Consider the following 15,539-nt stretch of genomic DNA (forward strand, 5'->3'; position numbering starts at 1 on the left):
CCACAAAGTGAGAGAATAGTAAACAATAGTTAAGCAATGGGTGCAGGGTAATACACTCTTTATTTCTACCAAGTTTCAATAACCTGCGTTTGAATATTTCTGAGATGTCAACAATAAAAGCAAGTATTCGTAGGTAAATTTCGGTAACCGAATGTTACCTACGAATACACTTTGACATCATGACAGTATTGTGAAACACCGCCATTCATGCCAATGCCCATATTGGTACATAACGAAGGCCTGTATGTTTGCTATCAAATCATATGTCAATGAAAGTTGCGAATTCACATACATGCCCACCATGCAAAACTAAATCACGGCTTAATTGGTGAAAAATATGTACTGAAATAGACGACGGTCTGCTCATTTGAAAGAAAAATCAGATTCAAAGAAGATTAGAAGGGATAAATACTTGGATTTGTCAACTGTCATGTGTGCTTCATTTTAAATGTTTACCGACCTTCTGGTTTCTGAGTAATTTGTGTCCAAATTGATTTATTCGAAGGTAACTTTTGACGTTTTCGCTAAGGTTACCTACGAATACCATGGAAAAAACTACTGTTCTCATTGTCTCATGATCTAGACAACACATTGATGGACCCTGGTATAAAGCTAATTGTAGTTGCCCTCAAACGAAAGGCCACAAGACGTAACTGACTCCAAGATGGACTTCACAAGTCTGCAATAACGGTTTAAAGCGATTTGTGTGCAATTAAGCAAATTAAAGTCACTTTAGTGCCTTTGTTTCTTACTTCAATCCTCTTTCAACCGCTGTGAACCGACATTATTAATACATGATAGGGTCTAAAGTATCAATAAACGCACATAAAGAAAATAATACATTCAAAGTGCTTTATAAAATGAAGTTTTGATTGCGATATCCACCAAAAGTCTAATTCTTACCTACAAATACTGAAATGTTACTTACGAATACAGCATAAAACATGACATGTGTAATGAAGTGTCCCTACCAATGGAAATTAATTGTCAAAAACTTTAAGCGGTACCCCAGGACACTATTATTACCCATATACGGATTTATTCAACAATTATTTATTATGTAAACTTGCTGATTAACTACTTGTATATCAAAATGAAGTGGTCAAAATCTTGCTAAAAGCATCAACAAATTTTTGATCTAAGGTAATAGCATTTATTCATTTGGACGTACCATCTGAAAGAAATCTAAAAACTACCATTTTATTAATTCATTACCATAATAGCAAAATTTAAACCTATAAACTCAATATAGAAATTGTTAAATCGCTCATGTTACCTACGAATACCCGGGTTTCTTCACCTTTTCATTGTATAAAGCGTTAGGTGTATGCGTATAATTCCTAATATTCTTGAAAACATATATCATACTCGTTCTTATACAATGTGTAAATTGATTCATACTCATTTGATAAATAAAATACAGAAACTGACCTAAACTTCATTTTCAAAAATAAACTAGCATAAATTGACTAATATCATATTGATCGCGTTGTAAAAATAAAAACAAATATTTTCTGGTTGAGTTAGCATTTTCCTGACACCCCGTGGTCTACATTACAAAAAAAAGCGTTAATGGGAATATTCCATTTGTTTTAGGTTGATTAGTATTGCGATAGTGAAAGCATCCTAGTGGTATTAAGTAGGTAACATTGGGTTTTGATATCACATTTACTATCACACGTCCTGGATTTATTTTTCAAGATTAGTAATGGCACTTTTGGTTCCTATAAGGCCAATATGTCATCAATCAATGGGCAAAAGGAAAAAATTGTGGAGACATCTTTATTTCGGACTTTTATTTTTGGCCCGTGAACACTTTTGGTTGGATTCGACCATATGGTCATGTTTTTTGAGGTGGGACCCAATTGTGTCACATCTTGCAATTTGTCAAAAATCAACTCCTTTTTTGTATTTCTGATTATATTTCAAAAAGTTTTCACCCAAACTAGTAAAAGTATACATTTTTAGAAAGCATATATTGTCATGATTGCAAATCTGTAAAGTTTGAATGGATATACAGGGTGTACCAAAAATATACAGGGTGATTCCATTGAAAAATACCGAAAAAATTAAATTTCTTTACCGCTCCAATATTTCTACAAAGTATATTAAATTGGAAAATGAACTTGATATTTGGAATGCACACAGTTAGTCCTTTCATTAAATGTATAGTTTGCACTATATTTGTTAAGCCCATTGTGTTATACAGGGTGTGAAAAAAAGTTGTAAATTAATTTTTTTAATTTATGTAAAATTTCCCTAAGTGCCATTAAATTTGGAAGATATATTCAAAATAGTTTACAGAATTGCTATAATATCAAATTTAAATATCCAATTCCTATATAGGGTGTTCCAAAAATCAATATTCAGTGAATAATAAGTAACAAAGGTACATGTACAATACATGTACAATTAGCCTATATCAATAAACTATTTAACAATAACCAGAGATCAATATGGCATCAGATTAAATCCTTTGACTGTAATAATCTCCTTTTATAAGATTTATTTCATATTTCAAAGATAAAACAATATTGAAATTTATTTCATATGCATGCATGCAAAATTAAAGCCCATTGTGTTGTATGACCCACATTCCACTGCATTAATTAAAAGCTTGTTAAATCCTTAATTACTAAGTTCATTAAGATTAACTAGGCAATTATAGTTATAGAAAGTTAAAAAATAAGATTAACATTATGCAAAATGCATTTTTACTTCTACTAGTAGGCATGTCCACTAAAAATTGAAGTACTTTTAAATTGATTCAGACCTAACTTATTGGATGGTAATTGATGAAAGAAACATTTTGGCGTTTAAATAATCTTAATCGGACGTTTCATTCCAGAGATATGGCCTTTCGAGTGTCACGGTTTTATATAGGGCTGCTAGAACATGTTAAAAAGTTAAAGTCCAAAAAGGAATACTAACAGAAAGTGCAACTTTAAGGTACTTTTTCTTAATGTATTTATTAACTATCTTATCTGGAACATTATATTTGCTTATAACAACATGAAAATAAGATCATCCTGAAAATTTAATCGATTTTGTTGACATACAACAAAAACTATAAGACCTCAAAACCCATGGTTTGTTTGTTGAAACCTCAAGCATGATCATAGATGGCCGCCATGGAAAATATCTCCATAGAGGAGATGAACAATAAGTGCATTATTTCAAATGAAAAGCGGTAGTCTTAAACATTGTTCAATCTTTTAAGGTCAGCACATTTTATCTAAAAAAATTATTATATTTCATCATGGCATAAGTTTGGTAACATTAATCACTACCAATTTTGAGTAATTTGCTCCAACTCAAAGGTTATCTTTACTACATTGAGCAATACACTGTGTGCATGGAAGCCATGATGGTCCCCGGTTTTTATACTCCCTATGAAATGGACATGGTAGTGAGAAGTGCACGGGAAGTGCATGATTTGAGATGGGCCATGGTAGGCTTAAACATTCTTAAATTTCTTAACATCCTACACATTTTGTCTTCATAAATAGTTAAATTTTATGAGTATGTAAGTTTGCTTGTCTGATTCACTCCAAATTCGGAAATAATTGCGTTTGAACACCTGATGCACGGAATGGTGTCACTTCAACCTGTTGTAGTTCTCATCTCATTAAATTTTTCATTAAAAAAAGTTGATCTCTTCATGCAGGAAGGTCCTCTCTATTTACTGACCAAACAGGAAAAAGTTTGGTGAATGTTTTCTGGTGGAACCTGATATAGGCCTACATTTGGATCAAAACAAGTATGTACGCCATTTAACATGCCTGGGATTTCTTGTATCGATCAGTTTCTCCATAGACAATACGTGTGTGAGTGCACGCACACAGTAAATGAAAAATCGTTCTAGTGGAAACTGTATTAAGAGTGGGCATCCCTACTACTAGGCAACAAAGTGCATAAATTTAATTTAATGAACATCAACTTCCCATTGGAATTACACAGAGCTCCTCCGCTTCCGGCTCCTCCACTTCCGGCACCACCCCTGACTAATTAACTTAATTAAGCTGTTGTAATTAATTAATACATTTGTTTAATTGTATTTGTTATTAATTCATTAGATTAATAATTTATCTTCAAAATAAGACCAAAACCATTTGTTCATGATGAATTTTAGCAAAAATATAGGAATAAGTAGACAAAATGATTTAGCAAAATGTGACAGCACCACCTTTTTTAGGGTCCCAGTATAAAAAACATGACCATATGTTGTAATCAAACAATTGGGAAATATTGTCCGGCTGCAAGAAATTGCCTGCAAAGCACTTTCACTATGAAATTAATACAAAGTACAGGGCCTTTTGGGCCTCGAGTTCCAATGGTTGTGAAGTTTGCAACATTATTTTACATGTAAAATGTCCAGTTTAAACTTTTTTACATAGGGTGTAAAGTAGGTGGATTTAGAGATTCAATCATGTTATGCTGGTTTCATACTTTCCTGCTGCTTTGCCACACTGAAGATGATTTCAGACCAGTGACAAGCCGATTATGGGCGATATATTGATCACTCCACCGCTTTGCCCCAGGGGCAGCATCGCTGGGAGTTGAATTCAAGTCATCTCGGAGCGGTGTTGCTCTGATGTTTGAGAACAAAATACGATTTTGGAGCAGTGCTAAGCGGCAACTGGCCTTCAGAGTCATGCTTCTGCCGCTTGCAGACAAGTGCAAGCAGCGTGATGAAGCATCACAAGATGAAACCAGCATTACACAGTTGTTCATCAGAAATTAATAATGATGCACCCTCATGTCTACATATTTTTATTTTGAGAAGCTGCCGGAGTTTACGCCGACGTTTGTCATGCTAAAGATAAGGGTAAATGGAACCAACCTGAGTGCCCATCTCTCTTTCGAAGCGATTGGTCAAGACTCCATATATAATGTTGCTCGGGGGATCCTCCACAGCGAATCTGTTACCAACCCCGCATTGAATAAAGCCGTTACCCATTTGTATATATTGGTGGGGAGAAGCAATAGGGGTAAAGAGCCTTGCCTAACTGCACAACTGATTGCGCCGCCAATTTATCTCGCAATTATGAGTTGTTGTAAACCACCGTGCCCCTTGTCCCGTTTTGTTCATTCAAATGGAATTTTTGCTATAGTACCACATGGCACCTGTGGGTTTCTTTAACAACTGTTCATTTTATTTAAAAATGTATAAATCAATATTTAATGTTTTTATTTGTACAATAGAAACCATATGGGCTATTTCATTATAAATAACAACATTGAGTCCCAAAAGGGGTCAAAATTCAAACTCATTTATCATGCAAATTCATTATCATTTCAAAGTTCAGATGGTGTGTCAATAATTCTCAAAATATTAGAGCGTCAAACCCTCAGGAACCATTAAAAAAATTAAATTGAATTTTTGCTGTGTAAAACGTAGCGCTGCCGTCTGGAGGGACATTTTTTAAACAATTTAATACACAACTTTGAAAGAGTATATGTAACCAACATTGGGTTCATACTTATTCATATTTAGTCTGTAATAATTGTTGTATGTTCCTTTACACTTCAGTGTCTTAAATATGCCAGTTTCAATATAAAACAATTAGTAAATTGATACTAATCCAGATAAATGGTGCAAAATTACTACATATTTTAAGGATAAACTTTATCTTCACATGAAAAATTCATGAAATAGTCATTTTGTCCTGCCCAATAGCTACACTGATGCATAAGTGAGTATTCTGCGTCAATCTGTTGTACTAGTCATGGAAAACCTAAAATAAAAGACCCCTCCTGTGTCATTTGTTCTGGATAGGACACATTTTTTAACACATAATAAAGCATACTTTAACTTTCGAAATAGCTGCATCAATATTATTACATCAATATTATTGCATAAAAGATCCCCAGCATTTAAAATCCACTACAAACAGGGTTAATATTCTGGTTAAATTAGGAATATTGCAATTTTTAGCTAACCGAAGTTCAATGCAGAATAATATCATATGTGTTCTCAACAACTGGACAATAATTTGAACACTAAAGTGGTTTGTAAGCATAATTTGCAATAAAATGCAAAAATTTCTTGTGGGTTTGGCTCTTTGAAATTTTTTATTTAGTTTGTTTACCAATTCATGGAAATGACATAATTGTGCTGGAGAGGACATTTGTTAAATTGCAAACAGAATCGTGGATACAGGCTTGCAAAAATGCAACAAATACCAAATCATGTGCCACCTTGGTAGAAGGAAGACCACTCTTCCTCTACAAATTTCACATTCTATGATATAATCCTTCTTATTTCAACAATTAGTAATTAACTTCAGTTCTGGAGAGGACAAATTTTTAACGCGGAACTGTGGTATCAAGAACAAGTGGTCTACTGTATGTAAAATAAATGAATTCCTCAATCAGTGCCCTGTCCCATCAATTGGTAATATAACACAGATTATACAGGTAGGGTAAGGGTTTATATTTCCTCTTTAATGTTAACAAAAATGGAGGCATGAATTGGAGAGGACACTCATTTTTTTATTTAACATAAAATGCCAATTTTGCAAGAATCTCACGGAATTTTAACATTTTTGCACCAATTTTCACCATTCAACTTGCATGATGTTCCACACATATCATATTTTCATTGCAACAAGCACATTGCCATAGAATGTACCTAATTTTTCAAAGAATTTATTCAGAATACATGGGCAAAATGAAATGGGACTCCAAAATTGGGTTAAAATGTACCTTTTGGCAATTTTTATACAAAAAATAGACAGAATTCTGTAAAAATGCTCATGTAGCTTGTAGTTTGTGGCATACTTAGAATTAAGTTAATAACACTGCATTATCACCCTAATTATATCAACCAGATATGATAAAAGCCATTTTTGTGAACGTGTCATTTATAATGAAATAGCCCATATTTTCATTCAGGGTAATAGTAAGTGTTTCATTCAAGTCATCAAAGCCTTGTTGAATGGAACAGTTCATATTTCACCTCATGAACATATTCTTACCATTGTACTCATTTAAAATGGTGAGACCTGATAGTTTTTTTCTATAATAAACTGGCCTCAAAAAGAAACTTATAATTTTTCACAAGGTCATATCTTAAAATCCTCTGCATAAAAATGCACAAAAATTGCACACAGGATTACTTCAACACTCTACTCTAAACAAATGTCAGTAACCAAGCAGTTGTCCAACTGACACAACAGCAAAATGCACTGACATGGAACACCTTTCTGGACCAAAATTCACATCCCAACAGATTTCTTTTGCTGGGTTTCAATTATTAAGCCTGTGAATGTGGTCCTGGAAGCTGTTCCGTGTCAGTGCATTTTACTGTTGTGTCAGTTGGACAACTGCTTGGTTACTGACATGTGTTTAGAGTAGAGTATTGAAGTTATCCTGTGTGTAATTTTTGTTCATGTACAAGCGAATAATTGGAACCCAACAAAAGAAATCTGTTGGGATGTGAATTTTGGTCCAGGAAGGTGTTCCATGTCAGTGCATTTTGCTGTTGTGTCAGTTGGACAACTGTTTGGTTACTGACATGTGTTTAGAGTAGAGTATTGAAGTAATCCTGTGTGTAATCTTTGTTAATTTTTATGGAGAGGATTTTATAAGATATGACCTTGTGAAAAATTATAAGTTTCTTTTTGAGGCCAGTTTATGTATCTTCTTATACAGTCTCTGAGCACTTCTCAAGTAAAGCATAAGTTGCAGTTAAATTATGTATCTTCAGGACACAGTGGTAGTATCATGTCTTGATAATGATGTCATTTTCTGACACAGGATACCAGATGCCCTATGATGACACTAAGATGCCTTATTCTGAGGCTGACATGCAGGCAAACAAACCACCCTATCTAGATCTTAATATCTTCCATCTTTTATCTTGTCCTTCATTATTTCCATCTATAAGGGAGGTTTGTTTTGCTATGCAGTGGGTTGGCTAGTGAGCAGAGATTAAAGTCTGAGGGCTAACAGAAGCTGTTTCACAAATACTTATCTACTCAAGACAGTAAAAATAACCCTCTAATTCCTGCTTCTTCCAAATATGTGTCATGATCAAGCGATCGAGAAATAGGCTGTAACAAATTGCCTGTCTTCTCAGTGCACTCGGTGTGAAATTTATGTAACATTGCAGGTAATCATCTGGGCCTTTGAGTTCCAATTCGCTGTTGTAGTGCACGTTAGAATATGGCCGTTGCTACATGTAGATCAACTGGATCACGCTTTCTTTGTTACGAACCACTGATCGAAATCAGACGACGGTGGACGATTTTATTCAATGTGGTAACAGCCAAAAGCGTAAACAAAACAGACAATATGACGGCAACACTGCCTGCACGTTGGGCGCAATTATTTTTCCCGAGCCAAGATGCGTTTTTAGCTCTATTGGCCCCATTACAGAAAAAAAATGCACAAAATATATTTCCCAGTGCAATGTATACATTTTCACATGAAAATAAATAATTTTAGATTCAAAGAAAAAAGAAGAAAAGTTTTCAACCATTGCCGGAGGTGGGAATCGATCTCGGGACCCTCTGCATGGGAGGCGAGACTCTTAACCATTACACCACGTAGTCGCATTGGTATCCGTGAGGGGAAGTTTCAGTATATATCGTAACATATCGTATGCGTTATTCATACAAAAATTCAAATAAACAGTACTTACAATGAGGTTCACTGGCGAACCTCGACGGATTTAGACTGATAAAATAGTGCTTGATAACATGCATACACTTTTGGAATTATTTGAGACATTTTTGTGTTAACGTGTAAAACCAATGACGACGTCAAAATTCAGTCAATCTTGGCCGGCCCCCCCTGGATCGAAATGATCACAACACAAAGCCTATGGCATATCAAAATTCAGAACAGTTGTATGAGCCCAGGCTTGGAGCGGTAACCAATTGTTACTAACGTGCACTACAACAGCGAAGAGTTTTGAAGTTTCTACATTATTTTGTTTTAACATAGTTAATAATAAGTGCTCCCTTGCAGATGACTTATTTAGCATTTGTTGCCATGCAGGTTGATTAAGGGCTGGGGTATGAACGTTTGGACAGTATTTATTGTGGGACATTAGAACACATCAGACATATCGAATTGCATTCTGAATACGAAGAATGTCATGCTGATATCAAATAATTTTGATTTTTTGAAATTCGCAATTTAATACACATTTTATGGCAAATCATTAAAATTGATATTTTTGATATTTAACAGTACTTGAAGTAAACTTTATAAATCTGATGATTTATACTTAAAGTGTATGTAGGTGGGATGAAAAGCGGCGATCAATTGAAAATTTTGACCTTTCGTATTGAAGATATGGATTTTTTCCCCAAAACACAAAAAAAAAAAGGTCTTTTGGGAAAAAATCCATATCTTCAATATGAAAGGTCAAAATTTTCAATTGACCGTCGGCTTTTCCTCCTGCTATATACACTTTAAGAATATATCATTAGTTTTATATAATTTACTTGAGGACTGTTATATATCAAAATTTGAAAAATATCAAATTTTTATAATTTGTCATAAAATTTGTATTATATTGTGATTTAAAAAATGAAAATTATTTGATATCAGAAAGACATGCTTCAGTATTCAGAATGCAATTCGATATGTCTGATGTGCTCTCATGTCCCAAAAAATGCTGTCGAAATAATAAACGCTCACTTTGGATCCCTTAAGGGATTCAATCATGTTACACAGTGGTTCATCAGAAATAAACAGTGATGCTCCCACATGTCCGCGTATATTTATATCACAAGGGCAACTTTAGCTGGCCAAGTTTTATGCAGGTGTTTGTCGCGCTATGTTCTTTCAAATGAAGTATTTACTCGAGTACCACCTGCGGACTTCTTTTACAACTGTTGAATATTTGGAGCGATTACCGAATAGGGTGCAACTCTACTAGTCTTATTACAAGACTGCCCTACCCCAACCCTAAACCCTATCCCTAAACTCCGTAAACGAAGACTGGGCTCAAATCTAGCTAGTTGCACCCTATCCGGTAATTGTACCGAATATTTTTTAATTGATATATTGATGTTTTCACTCATACAGTAGAAAGCATATGTTCATTCAGTGAAATAGTATCTGATCCATTTTGGAACTCTACATATTTCACCTCATGAAAATATTCTTACCTTTGTACTCATTTAAAAAAGAGAGACCTGATACATCTTTTTTATAACATGTATCTTCTTATACAGTCTCTAAGCACTTCGCAAGTGTAGAATATGTTGTAGTTAAATTATGTATCTTCAGGAGACAGTGGCAGTAGCATGTCTTGATCAGGGTTCAAGATACACGAGGGCTGAGGGCAATTCGCCCCCAATTTTCCCAAAATAGCCCCCATTTTACACAAAATACACATGAGGGCTATTTTTCATGGAATCTGTCAAAAATAGCCCTTGTAATCAAAAAAGTATTTTGAGGCCTGGTCTTGATAATCATGAAATGTCATTTTCTGGAACAGATACCTGATGCCCTATGATGACACTAAGATGCCTTATTCTGAGGCTGACATGCAGGCAAACAAACCACCCTATCTAGATCTTAATATCTTCCATCTTTTATCTTGTCCTTCATTATTTCCATCTATAAGGGAGGTTTGTTTTGCTATGCAGTGGGTTGGCTAGTGAGCAGAGATTAGAGTCTGAGGGCTAACAGAAACTGTTTCACAAGTAGATGTGTAATTCCTGCTTCTTACTTAGGGGCCGTCCATAATTTTCTCCATTTTCACTTACGTACAAAGCGTACGTAAGAGGGAGGGAGGGGGTAAAAATCCTGGGCAAGTGTACGTAAGAAAATGGCGATTTGTTTGAGCAATAAAACAAAAAATGAAAGTGAAAAATTACGGTATTTTCCAATATTTTATTCTTAAGTTACAACCAATTAACCTAAAATTGTTCAATTCGTTTTAACAATTTCTATAACATGCCATACAAATAATGATTTTCTCTTAAATTTTGAGTCTAATATGCACATGGTCCTATTTTACATTATGCTTAATTTGCTTCACATCAAAATGCTTAAAAAAGTATTTTCTATCTGCGCTAGGATCAATGGCAGCGTCAAAAGACATGAAACCCGTAGTTTAATTGCAAGAACATACACCAAACATGCCAAAGGGATGTTCCCCTGGTTCCTCCCTATATATGATGTGATCCCGGTTGTTCTTAGTGGAAAAGAGAGTCGGGGGATGTTCAGCAGATTTTTGGAGTGCATTAGCCATTTAGTGTAGATTCGGGCTGTATTTTAAGTTTATTAATGGCTTTCGTTTTCATGAAAATATGGTTTAAAAAGGAAGTTTTTTCAGCATTTCTCAACTTATCTGTAAAATAAAACATTAATCCAGAACCAACTATCCTCCTGGAACACTAATATAGCCCTAACCCTAAATCTAATCGAACCTTTAACCTATTAAAACTCAACCCCAACCTCAACCCAACATCTCAATTTTGCTATTAGTAGTAGGCCTACTCGTGGAAATAATCTTCGCCATTTTATTTGTACGTAATTCGAGGGGGTAAAAAGTTACGTACGCTTTGTACGTAAGTGAAATTGGCGAAAATTATGGCCGGCCCCTTATATGTCATGATCATGATCAAATGACTGGAAATAGATGGGCTGCTAGAAATTGCCTGCCTTCTCAGTATACCTTAAAGAGGAAGTCCTGCCAGAGCAGTTCTTCTGGAGTGAATTTTAATCAGTGACAAGGTTATCTCTGAATTTAACAGACTGTGGTAATTGATGTTTTAATGTTATTGCATCAATAAGCACCTGTCAAATTCAGAGATAACCTTGTTACTGATTAATTTGATAACCAGGCAGGTTTGGTTCACCCAGAAGAACTGTTCTGGTGGAGCTTCCTCTTTAAGTGCGAATTGCAGGGAATCATCTGGGCATTGATTTCCAATGCTTGTGAAGTTTTTCTTCATATCATGAATTCCAACATTGTTTTACATGTAAAATGTCCAGGTTAACTTTTTTAAACATGTATGTAGTTAATAATTAGACTGTCCTGCAATGACATACTTAGCCTAGATGCCAATTAGGTTAATTATACTCTTTACATACTCATATCCAACTGTTTGTTTGTTTACATATTCTGCAGATAAACCAAAACCAAAGCCAAAACCAAAGGCATCAAGCAGCAGCGACTCTGTATCAAGTGATGAGGATGAAAGCGATGGTGATGACAGTGATGATGAGGAAGAGGACAGCGACGATGATGAAAGCGACGACGATGAAAGTGACGACGACGAAAGTAGTGATGAGCAGAAAGCGGGAAATAATAAACAAGCAGCTGGCAAATCGCCACAGAAGGCGTTAAAGTTTGATGATGGAAAAATCGTGGATGATGATAGCGAAGACGATGATGAAGAGGATGACAGTGATGGTGATGATGACGAGGAGAGTGATGATGAGGACAGTGATGATGATGATGAGGAGGTGGAGGAAGTCAAGAAAAATATACCTGTCAAATCTAGTAAGGCATCATTGCCAAGAAGCAAACCTGCTGCTGCTGCTGCTGATGATGATGACAGCAGCAGTGAAGAAAGTGATGACTCGGGAACTGGAGAAGACTCTGGCGACTCGGAGGATGACTCGGGTGATGAGAAAAGAAAAGCAGGTGTGAAACAGGACAGTGATAGTGGTAGCATTTCTGATGAGGAAGATGATGACAGTGATGAGGATGATGATGACGGCAGTGATGGAGAGGAGAGTGATTCCGATGAAGATGAGGACGCATCTAAACAGAAGAAAGAAGAGCCTGCAAAGCCGTCTGATGTGGGAGAAGGAAAAACACTCTTTGTCAGGTAAGTGTCCATTGTCTAGTTGTAGAAGTGATCAAGTGTGGGTAATATATTGAATCTTAATGTTAGATGGCAAATACAAGTGGGTGCGGAAATTGTGACCATTCACCAGCAATGGGGATGGGCTGTAATGTCAGCAGAGCTTGTTTTGAGACATTACACTTCTCATAAAACAATAGAAGACCAATGATTTCTCAACTCTTTTTTTCTGATTTTTTACTGCCTCAAGCAACAGTGACATGTAATATAAAATCATTGTAAAGCTTATTTTGAGGAAATTTTGATTGTCCAATATCTCAAAAAATGAAAACGCTGACTTAACAGCCGAAATGTCTGTGTGTTTTTTGTCCCATATTTGTAATAAGAAAAATTGCTTCATTCTAAACAATCATCAGGTTAAGAAAGTTTTAGGTCAATTTTTGGGTCGATTCGTACTAAAGCAGTTGTTACCCGCTTAGCATTTTTAGATGAGGTTTTCACATTTATGGTTGTTGCTGTGTCATGAAAGTGATTTACAAAATTACATAATTGATGCCATTTATAACTTGGGAATAGAAATAATTGATCAATGGTTGAGTATCATTTGTAATGATTCACAGAGAACATAATTAAAAGCTTTTAGAGATCTTGGTTTCCTTGTGGCATCCATAAGTGATACATGCACGATCAAAGGTAGTTGATCCGTGTGGCGTGGTCACTTTGCGCCACATTGTGCACTTGCCTTTGATTATGCATGTATCATGTGTGGAAGCCACTGTCCTGTGGAAGCCAAATCAGTGGTGTAGCGTGGGCCATCATTTTAGGATGGCACCGACATGATTGAGGGGCACCGGGTCTGATGGGGGGGTACAAGCTGTTTTTGGCAATTTTCCTAAATTTCTCAATTTTGCAATTGATTAGGGGGCGCTGCGCCACTGAGCCAAGTGGAATATAATCCGTAATATAATTTACTCGAGTTGGTTTGCCTTTTATCATTACTATGAAGAGTGCTTGTTTACCAAAGTAAGAATAAAGCTGCAGCCATTATTAATCCTGTATTGTGACCATTGTTATTTGATAGGAACGTGCCATTTGAGGCAACAGATGAAGACCTGACGGAGATCTTTGGTAAATTTGGTCGACTCGAGGTTTGCAGAGTTGTGATGGACAAAGACACAGAACATTCCAAAGGTGAATACTTGTTGCATTAAAGTTGGAATTTTATTCAGGGACTTTATATTTGTGTATATTCTCAGTCATTCAGGTATATAAAATATCAAGGTTGATAATTAAAATCAACTGGATTTATATTTTTGACTGGCGACGTTTCACATCCTATCCTGGATGTTTCCTCAAGCCCCGTCACGGGTCACTGACCAATCGCCGCCGAGAAATCAGAAGCCGTGAGGAAGCATCCAGGATGGGATGTGAAACCCCGCCAGTCAAAAATAGTAAGTCCAGTTGACTAGATTTTAATTATCAATCTTGATTTTCAGGGACTTTACTTCCAAGCAGTTGTCAGGTGTGGTTAACAACATTGGTTTTTCTTTGATTGGTGTAAATGCTATGTTATTCTTCCCTTGAGTTGGCCAAGAAGTAACCCTTGTCCAGGATCATATATTTAAAATTCCTGGTCTCTAGATGAGGTCAAGATTCTAATCAATAACTCCTGTTTCTACAGCGACAAGCATTAAATATGAATTATATTAACTTTAATTAATATATGTAGAGAAAAATTAGTGATCACCAAGTAAAATAATAATTTGTTATCTTGCATTCATAGTGGCTGTGGTTTAGCTTGTAAGCGCTGAATTTCATTGGTTTCTATCACATAGTAGACTGTAGTGTCCACATCATTGTGGAACGCACTTGTCGAGGAGCGCACTAGCTGCACGTATGTAGCGCATTGTAAGCTCCAAGAAACCTTGGGAGCTGACTGACCTCATGAGTCCCATGATTCACTGGCTCTGCCATCTATATGAGTCTAGCACTTTTCAAGTAGATCATAAGTTGCAGTTAAATTATGCATCATCAGGAGACAGTGATAGGAGCATGTCTTGATAATGATATGTCATTTTCTAAAACAGATATCTGATGCCCCATGATGACACTAAGATGCCTTATTCTGAGGCTGACATGCAGGCAAACAAACCACCCTATCTAGTTCTTAATATCTTCCATCTTTATCTTGTCTTTCATTATTTCCATCTATAGGGGAGGTTTGTTTTGCTATGCAGTGGGTTGGCTCATGAGCAGAGATTAGAGTCTGAGGGCTGAGTTACATTATGAGTTGCATGATTGATAGGCTCTGGACGATTTCACATATTGGAGGAGGCTGGCCATATATGAGGCAGAAATTATTAGGGCCTTGTAGTACTTGGCCTGTAGCACCAAAATTATTGGGGAGGCCCCTTGGCATGCCCCTTTGGTTCCAGAGCCATTGTAAATCATTGGCAACACATCTTTTAACATTTTTTAATACTTTTGTTTAATTATCACCCAATAGGTTCGGCATTTGTCAAATATGTAAGCAAAGAAGAAGCTGAGAAATGTTTGCGGAAGGCCAGTGCACAGGTATTTCTTGGGACATTATATTTAAGAATTATATCAGGGATAAGGAAAGTTGGGATAAGTCTCCTAGTCAAAAAAATATATACAGGTATGGAAGCCGCCATTACCCTGCCATCGCGTAGGCCTGGAACACTACCGCGTTTTCTACTGGCTGCATCGCGCCTGTACTCCACGTTCAAGTAATAA

General features: G+C 35.9%; 1 protein-coding gene across 1 annotated transcript in view; it reads left to right on the forward strand.

Moving 5' to 3' along the window:
* LOC140165939 (RNA-binding protein 28-like) overlaps positions 1-15,539 on the forward strand; it is a 68,570-nt gene that overhangs the window by 16,128 nt on the left and 36,903 nt on the right. The window contains 3 exon segments of the mRNA XM_072189283.1: positions 12,101-12,806; positions 13,864-13,973; positions 15,289-15,356. Of these exon segments, the coding sequence (XP_072045384.1) occupies positions 12,101-12,806; positions 13,864-13,973; positions 15,289-15,356 (884 nt within the window).

The sequence above is a fragment of the Amphiura filiformis genome, chromosome 12, assembly GCF_039555335.1.
Source record: "Amphiura filiformis chromosome 12, Afil_fr2py, whole genome shotgun sequence".
Classification (NCBI taxonomy): Eukaryota; Metazoa; Echinodermata; class Ophiuroidea; order Amphilepidida; family Amphiuridae; genus Amphiura; species Amphiura filiformis.